At 38.7% G+C, this 8,535-nt stretch overlaps 2 protein-coding genes across 3 annotated transcripts; both read right to left on the bottom strand.

The window, feature by feature from the left end:
* Positions 1 to 4,400: 4,400 nt before the first annotated feature.
* Positions 4,401 to 5,717, bottom strand: LOC105141112 (uncharacterized). The gene is made up of 2 exons (XM_011048221.1): positions 5,089 to 5,717; positions 4,401 to 4,926 (listed from the first exon to the last, which is right to left on the bottom strand). The coding sequence occupies exons 1-2, from the start codon at positions 5,098 to 5,100 to the stop codon at positions 4,633 to 4,635; spliced, it is 306 nt and encodes a 101-aa protein (XP_011046523.1). The 5' UTR covers positions 5,101 to 5,717; the 3' UTR covers positions 4,401 to 4,632.
* Positions 5,718 to 6,173: 456 nt separating this feature from the next.
* LOC105141114 (60S ribosomal protein L7-4) lies at positions 6,174 to 8,269 on the bottom strand. Of its 2 annotated transcripts, none has more exons than XM_011048223.1 (7): positions 8,148 to 8,269; positions 7,610 to 7,822; positions 7,404 to 7,501; positions 7,252 to 7,309; positions 6,913 to 6,992; positions 6,727 to 6,829; positions 6,174 to 6,637 (listed from the first exon to the last, which is right to left on the bottom strand). In XM_011048223.1, the coding sequence occupies exons 2-7, from the start codon at positions 7,787 to 7,789 to the stop codon at positions 6,422 to 6,424; spliced, it is 735 nt and encodes a 244-aa protein (XP_011046525.1). In that variant the 5' UTR covers positions 7,790 to 7,822; positions 8,148 to 8,269; the 3' UTR covers positions 6,174 to 6,421. The 2 variants fall into 2 exon arrangements, with proteins under 2 accessions (XP_011046525.1, XP_011046524.1); XM_011048222.1 differs by having other exon boundaries at positions 7,610 to 7,791; positions 8,148 to 8,258.
* Positions 8,270 to 8,535: the final 266 nt, after the last annotated feature.

Consider the following 8,535-nt stretch of genomic DNA (forward strand, 5'->3'; position numbering starts at 1 on the left):
AAACCTGCGTTAAATCCATCCGGACCAGGGGCTTTGTTGTTCTTCAAACTAAACATAGCATGCTTAATCTCCTCCCTTGTTACATCTTGTGCTAATACATGTTGTTGCGTTGAAGACAGTTTCAAGTTAATTGCCGATTCCATCTCTTCCTCATTCAGAACCCTAGGCATCTGTTCCACTCTTAACACACGCTGGAAGTACGCAACGACTTCTGATTTAACTGCCTCATGTCCTTCGACAACCTCTCCATCCTCCTTTGTATGTGAAAGAAGTTTATTTCTATGCTGTCTTCCATTTACTGATTTGTGAAAGTAGCCAGTATTCTGATCCCCCAAGCTAAGCCACTGTATCCTTGACTTCTGTTTGAAAAAACTCTCTTCGGCTTTGACGATAGAAGCGTAGTTACGTACAGCATCCCTTTCTCGCATGCACAAAGTTGGATTCCCATGTGCTGTATGGAGAGCCTGTTGAGCCTTATCCATTTCATCTTTCGCATCTTGGACTCTATCTGAAATGCATTCTGAAATGTTGGAGAAGTGAGTCATATTGAAAAGTTTCAATTCCCGTTTTAGTTTTCTTAGCTTGCAACACAGCTGATACATTGGACAACCCCCTGAATTGTGTTCCCATACTTTCCTCACCAAGGGCATGAACTCGTCATGGTCCATCCACATATCAAAGAATCTGAATGGTTTCTTTATATTCTGATAATCACCAGTAACCTTTACCACCATAGGAGAATGGTCTGACATACCCGATGGCAAAAATCTCGCTTCTGAAAAGGGGAAAAAAATCTCACTTCTGAAAAGGGGAAGTTCAGATTCCATTTCTCGTTGACAAGCACTCTATCTAGTTTCCGCATAATCAGATTCTCAGGACATTGATTCGACAAAGTATAACGCAGGCCTGAATATCGAAGATCATCCACTTTCGCTTCTTGAATACATGTTTCCAATCTGTCCATATGACCAGCCCACGAAGTAGACCCTCCTAACCTGTCTGATTGGTAGCGGATAGCATTAAAGTCGCCCATAAGAATCCATGGGCTGGACTCCCATCCATCACTATGACTCACTATATCAGACCATAATGCCTCACGTAAGGAAGCGTTATTGTCTCCATATATAATTGAAGCATTGAAACAGATATTGGTAGCTAATATAGTGACAGAAACGTGAATAGCCTGGTCTGACATTCCGAGGACATCAACCTTCACCACATCAGCATTCCAACAAACCCAAATACGACCACGACAAGAGAAATCATAATTATACAAGAAGGACCAATTACGCAGAAGAAGTTGAGAAACATTATATTTATTCTCGTCTCTAACCCGAGTTTCAACCAAACCGAAAAGAGTCATCCTCTCTTGATGGATGAGCTGACGCAATGCTGAATGCTTTATGGGATCATTCAAACCTCTTACATTCCAACATCCAATAATCATAAGAAAATAGAGAGGAGTACAAACAGCAACACAAAGATTACCTCGACGTGCCCCCAGGCGAGGAGACAGATTTCTTATTCTTCTTTGAAGAGTTTTTCGAACCCTTTTTCTTTTTCTCTAGAGAGTCTCTAGCCTTAATAGCCAACTGATTAACAGTTTCCCTTTCGTTGGAATTCAGAGTTTGTGGGCTTGTCGGGATTGGTGACGTCCACTCCTTATCAGTTCGTTCCCCATCTGTATCACCTCCCATTGCGTCAATATCTACATTCAGCTCATGACTATTAACGAAAAGAACCTGGTCCTCGGTTGCACAATCAGACGTATTGGAGATGGCTAAACTTTGATCTGAAGCAGTACATGTACCCCCCTGCTCCTGCTTCATGGCTCCTTGTGAACTCTTCAAAACAAGAGGAGATGTAGGATTTTCATCTTCATAACAATCAGCATTGCTCACATCTGATGCAGCCTTGTCATTCATATTACGATCAGAAATATTTGTACCAGATGTCGAACAACCATTCTCATTACAGTTACGCACTTTAGATGCCAAAGGACCATTCTCACCACTCACAGAACCCTTCTTTTGTTTAGCAACTACCTGCCATTGAAACTGATTCTGCTTCTTATCCGCAGATTTAGAGTTTGCAACTCCTACTTTCCTCTTACCCTCTGCCTCCATTGTAAGATTTTCACCGTTATTAGTAGCACATATCGCTGTCGTGTGTCCAAAGACATTACAATTATTGCACTTTGATGGTATCCATTCGTAATCAGCTGAAATTGTTATGAATAACCCATTTGGACAGCGAAGGTCGTATTCCTTAACCACCGTCTTCGTAGCATCAATCTCAACACAAACTCTTGCGTAGCTAAGCCTTTGACGCAACAATGTAGGCTGATCAGCATGAAGAGGAACCCCAATAGCACTCGCTACACAACTCAACCCCTTAATAGTCCAATACGCAAGAGGAACATTATACAGCCTAACCCATACCGGAACTTTGACCAAAGCACCTTTCAAAAATTGCATGTTCGGTTGCCAACGTTTAAGCACCAAAGGTCTGCTTGCCATGTGCCATGGGGCTCTTTCCAGCACAATGCGTGTTGATCAAGTTATAAATTTACTGGACGCTGATGTGTAGCAAAAGATAAGAAATCTTTGAATCACATTTTTTCTTAACCACAGAGAAATTTTTAGATCTTGGATATAAAGTTTGATGATAAAAGTAACACACAAAAGATATGAGATAATTTAAATCAAATAAAATGTAAAAGTCCAAATAAAAATAAATTTAAAACTAGAAAGAAAAAAAAAACATCTTTCAACCCTAATATATCTTCTAGTTACTAATATATTTGTTTGCCTCAATTGCGGTTGGGCTATTCTTTTACTAGATTTCAAAAAAAAAAATGTTGAGAATACAAAGATTTTTTTATAATATAATCAAATCTCATTAAACGGCACTTAAATTTTATATTAAATAGTATGGAAATTTATTTAAAATAAATAATATAATTTAATAAATTCAAAAACAAATTAGATGATTGGTAAAAAACAAAGATTGTAAAACATTATAGTAAAATCTAAATGAGATTCAAAAGTTAGATGAAATCATGATTTTTTTATTCATAAATGTCATTTGATGCGTTTAGTTTTTTTTTTGGTTCTGAACATCTATTTGTCGACATGGATCGTGCATCGAAGATCCATGATTGGAAGCAAAATACGAAAGCTCATATAGCTATAGGTTCACAACAACTAGTAGGAAAATGACGTGCAAGTCAATGGGAAGTTTCCTCCATCGACGAAATGTCAAGTGGTTAGGTGGCATCCACATCCGCTAACTTGCTCACATGTAAATCCAACAATCATATCGGTGGATTGATCTTGATATCTTAAGATTATCCAAACATGCCGAGAATTCTCAACCTGGATTGAGACTTCTATGAATGAATCCTCAGACCTCGAGCGGTTCCAAGCTCGGAACCCACGTTACCTGCACGATATCCAAACACGCTCGGTCAAATGAGCTGGATCTCATGCGCTCCTGCAAGTATCCCCTGTGTAATCTTTGAATAGAAAACTGTCCCTCATATTTCGGCGCTTCTCTGACGTCCCAACTTGCAAATGGCGCGGGTTTCCAACAAATGTCACGGGGAGCAGCAAGCTTTTCTACATGGCAATGGAAACAAAGTCCTAATTACAAGACAGATTAGAGAGTTACACACACGGACAGATCCAAATAAGAGATCTAGTTTAAAACATCGGTGAATATTTCATGGAAATGAAAAGGGGGAGATGACAGTTCTTTGTAAATTAAAGACATCTGAACATGCAGTGTTTTGACTATGAGTAGTAACTTAACTGAGATTCGTGTTTTTCTTTGATTAAAAAGTTTGAATTCCAACCTAGATTTTGTATAAAAATAGAAAAACATGTAGTATTTTCTGTACAAATAGTGACACTGTGTGCTAAAATCAAAGGGAGCCGCAAAGCCAGTGGTTAAGGTAAAGGAACTGGTGCTGGATCTACCAATTCTGATAAAACAAGATTTGCATCTCTTTCACTCGCATGAATTGCTAAAAATGCCCCAAACATGTTTAGTTTTGTTGAATGGTTTTGCGAAGATGTAAAACATACATAGCAATTTAATTTTGGTTATAATCTCATGATAGAAAAAACAGATACAACAAAAATAATATATTTTTATGTCATTTCTATTGTGAAATGATAAAAAATCATCTAAAAATCTCCCTAAAAACATTGTTTTATCTCTTTTATATTATTTTTTTTCAAACACTAACAAAACACAACCTAAATCACATTACTTTAGTTATCAAGAGTGAATGATCTTGTACTAATTACCATCATATCATGTTTGTAGTTGGAAAATGTGGTACTCCTATATCCCCTTCATGGATCAAAACTTCACTACTTAGGGAAGAAACCGAATGATCTCAAAGGACTCATCCATTATTAGTACTCATAAAGCACACGGCCAGAGGCTCCCGACGTGCATATACAGACCAAACCTGTAGACAGAATCCTGATTAACATGTGGAGCAGTTTGATGCTATTGTAGGCAAGCATAATTCACAAGCCCCTAAAGCTATCCACACAGGTTGATGCTATCTGGCAGCCACATGACCAAGCAAGCTATGAACCCAAAAGATATGCCAGCATATCAAATCGCAGTCACAATTCGGGTGGCAAGCCCTCTTTGACGTCCACAGATCAAGACACGTGTAAACAAAGAAATATAGCCGATGATACAATTCCCTGCTGCAAAGTCCCACAGGATTTTGCCATTGGGTGATGGATGATGGCTGCCATTGCTAGTGGAAATGGTCACCAGAGAGACAGCTACTTGGCCCATAAGCACGAGGAATGACTCCCTAACCTCTACAACCGAAGCATTATCGGAGCTCTGTTCTGCAACTCCATTCCCTTGAATGCCCATAGAAAGGCCTTCTTCAGCCTATAACACAGAAAGGTAAACAAGTTGGAAAGTAGAGAAGATCAAAGTTTTTGCGTACAAGACAATGATGCAGCACAAAAGGCACAGAAAGGAAAAGAGTCAGCTTTAATCTCGAGAAAGTTTTTATTGCCACCCAGACACATAAAGCATAAAAGCACTTACCATGCAAGACATTCAAGCTCCTTAGCTTTTTCTTTGCCTATAACATGGGGAGACTTTTCCCTAGGAACTATAACGATTGCTGGCATGAAATCTATCTCTAAACAGAACATGCAAGTTGCACGGGCACAACATTTATTCCTGCCTTCAAAGGTTTCCAGAACATGTTAAAGAAAGCAAGCATCACACCCACATATAAATCGCAGGAGAGTTGCTACGAGAGACGAAAATGTTAAAGAAAGGAAGCATCACACGAACAAAAATGAAGAATAGAATTGGTGATTTTAAGACTTTTTAGCACGAGTGCTGTTTGCTACGAGAAACGAAAAACAACACAGAAAAAGGAAGGCAAAAAAAACATGCAAAATGGGAAGGTGTTGCAGCATCAACTCTAAGTCATACAGCTTCCTTGTCGATGGCGACAACGGCTATAATCCATTCGATGAGCAGCTGCTGCTAATTATCCTTTCTTCTTCTTATCTGAATTTGATCGACAGAGGGAAAGAAAGAAAGAAACTGGGAAGGCGCGCCTGACTTGTGTTCAATGAGCTTTTAAAAACTGTGAGCGTGTATGATTTGATTTAGTGAGGACTAGTTTTAGCATTACTTTTCAGATTTTTTTTTTTCGGATGAAAAAAATATCAAATTAATATCTTTTTATGCTAATGTTATGAAAAAAATTGCGCCACAATACCAAATTTAGCGAGGAATTGAACGGGTGATTACATTTCCAGAGAATTTCGTAGGGGAACGGTTACGTTTAAGTTGAAGGCCCTTCCCCTACACATTGTTTTAGCATTTGTCGATCGTTTTTGTTAAAAAACTTTGAACCTGCCTCGCGGATTTAGGGGGCCCTTAGCCCCTTAACTCAATGTACGATTTTTGTAATCAGCTGTTTTTCATCAACCCAAGGTACAAGCACACAAACATCCTTCCTTATGAGCCTCGACAATGGATAGCAGTAAACTTCTGAAAGAGGGGGAGGAAGAGAGAAGTAAACACTCACGATATGAGTTTTCCTATCTTGAGACGGCAGAAAATTCAAAGCTCATGGCATTTTGATCCAGAGAACATTGAAAAAAATTATGGTTCCTACAGTTCCTTAGCAAATATGATAAATATGGAGATTAGGGAAAAAACTCCCCAGCATCTTGAGACATAATGAGAAACCTTCCTAACAATTTTCGAAGTTGAGTAAAATTCCCAAGACAAAATAGAAGAATAATCAAACATCATGACAAATCGACACTTAATTGTTTCCATAGCAAAATGAAAATTCAAATCTCAGATTCCCTCTGGCACGTCAAACAACTAAATACCAAAGACCTGCCAAGGCCTAATTCATTCTCCTGATAAGCTCATTAATGTAGTTCTCACGGTTTCCAGCATCTCCTCCTTCAACATAGTGATTCCTCTTCTTTTTCAAACCACCCAATGGAGCCTTGAGCTGGAATGGCCACAAGAAGTTATTTGCCTCCTTAAAATGAGGTCCAACAGTCATTATCTCATGAATGAGATCTTCCACGCAGATAATGCCGTGCTTCCCCAGACCCTGAGATGACATCATGGCATGTTAGCAAAAAGATACAGCAAATGCTACCCATCCTCAAGCAGGCACCGTGCATGCAAAAAGATACAAACCTGCTCAATGATCGAGTTGTCAGTCAAAGGAATTCTCTGCTGGTTCAACTTCCCAAAGCCTCTCTTGTAGATCAATTCCCTCACGCTCTTCAAGTTGGGATACCTAAAATCCAAAGAAAAAGACATGGGGACGTGGAAAACAAAGATCCATTTGTAAAATCAAAATTGCAGAGCAAAGATGCATACCCAAAGGTCACATAAGGTTCAACCCTGTGAAGCATATTCACGGTTGCCTTGTTTACTTTGAGGAAGACACCATTGAAGATCTGTAAGAAAAGGATAGCATGAGTTTAAATTTAAACAAGCAGCATAATGAGTTCTTAAGGGTCTCTAAATGGATAGTGCCTGGTAATTAATAATGATAAAAAAGCTATATTCTACTCATAAAAAAACACCTTGAAACTGATTAAATTGTCACTCTAGCTACATGAGAAATGTAATGTGTTAACTAAATTATGGCTAGCTGATACAGCATAACTTGATCATAACTAGCTAGTTGCAATCAGTTAAAGGTTAAAAGCGTACCTGTCTCAAACGCAAAAGCTGCAAGATACTCCTGGTCTTGGGGTGCATGGCATTGATACTGCAAGCAAGAATCTCATGTATTTATTAAAAACATCACATAAGCAGTCAAACTTAACAAACGTAATAAAAACTAACAAAAAAGAGCAACATACCCCCGGATGCGAATAATAAACAAGAGCTTAGCCTCAGGGTCAACATAAAATCCACCCTTCAACCTTGCCTCACGCTTCCATTGCACAAGTTGCTTTTCCTAAAAACTCCCCAAAAAACATTGCATTCAAGAACCTAGCCTTGAATTGAAAAAAAAAGAAAGAAAAAAAGTGAGAGATGTAATTCAAAATAGGAAAACAAAGCATACCTGCTCCTGGTACTCCTTTGCATATTGCTTAGCTCGGTTGAAAATGAGCTTTCTGTTCTCAGCATTCTTTTTCTTAGTAGCAGCAAGCTCCTGCTTCTTAGCCAATGCCCACTCCTCCTCTCTCTTCTGCTTCTTCAAGACAGACTCTGGAACCGCTACCTTAGTTGCCTCTTCGCCCATCTCTAAGCAGATTTAACAACCTCCCAATTAACACTGAACCTCAAAATTATCAAGTATCAATAACTAAATTTTCCATTTCAAAACCAATCCTAAGCAGAACCAAAAGGAATCTGAATTTTCAACAAAATAAAAAAATCAGATAAAAACACAATAATAATTACTCTGCCCCCTTCATTATTCACTAACACCACAAAAATTAACCCTAAATATATTAGAACACACACACAACTAATCCCTATTTAATCCATTTTTGCGAAAATACAGCACCAAAAATCAGCCAGCAGAAATAAGAAGGGATCGCGAGATAGAGAAATGAAAGTTATGTGGAGAATCGAGTGTTAGATCCGTGATGACTCACCGAGTTAAGGAAGTGTCTCGTCTCCGCTCTGCTCGTGCTGTGGAGGATCCGAGAGAAAGGGCTAGGGTTTTTAAGGAGAAGATATATAGCAGGAGGCTGAGAGTGGTATTCTCTTTTAGGGTTTTGAGGTTACTTTGATTTTGGATCTGACGGTTGTGGAGGGATTTTAGAGCGAGAAGTGATCTTGGTCGTTGATATATGGGAAAAATAATTTAGAGGGGTTATATGGGGAGTCTGAGAAGGCCCAGATGGATTATTGGGGCTTTTGCCTCTTTCAATCTTTGACATTTGCTATCGGGCTTTGGCCCTTTTAATATTATTTTTTCTTAAATAAAGCTAAGATTTTCTCATTCTCTTACCATTTTCTGTGTGTGTGTGTGTGTGTGTG

Source organism: Populus euphratica, unplaced genomic scaffold (genome assembly GCF_000495115.2).
Source record: "Populus euphratica unplaced genomic scaffold, PopEup_1.0 scaffold250.1, whole genome shotgun sequence".
Classification (NCBI taxonomy): domain Eukaryota; kingdom Viridiplantae; phylum Streptophyta; class Magnoliopsida; order Malpighiales; family Salicaceae; genus Populus; species Populus euphratica.

What these genes read in the sequence shown, in the direction of transcription:
- LOC105141114 (XM_011048223.1), bottom strand. Translation starts at nt 7,789, where the DNA reads ATGGGCGAAGAGGCAACTAAGGTAGCGGTTCCAGAGTCTGTCTTGAAG. An exon ending in CAAAGGAGTACCAGGAGCAG is followed by an intron (nt 7,502 to 7,609) that starts GTATGCTTTGTT and finishes GGGAGTTTTTAG; the next exon opens with GAAAAGCAACTTGTGCAATG. An exon ending in ACAACTCGATCATTGAGCAG is followed by an intron (nt 6,638 to 6,726) that starts GTTTGTATCTTT and finishes ATGTCATCTCAG; the next exon opens with GGTCTGGGGAAGCACGGCAT.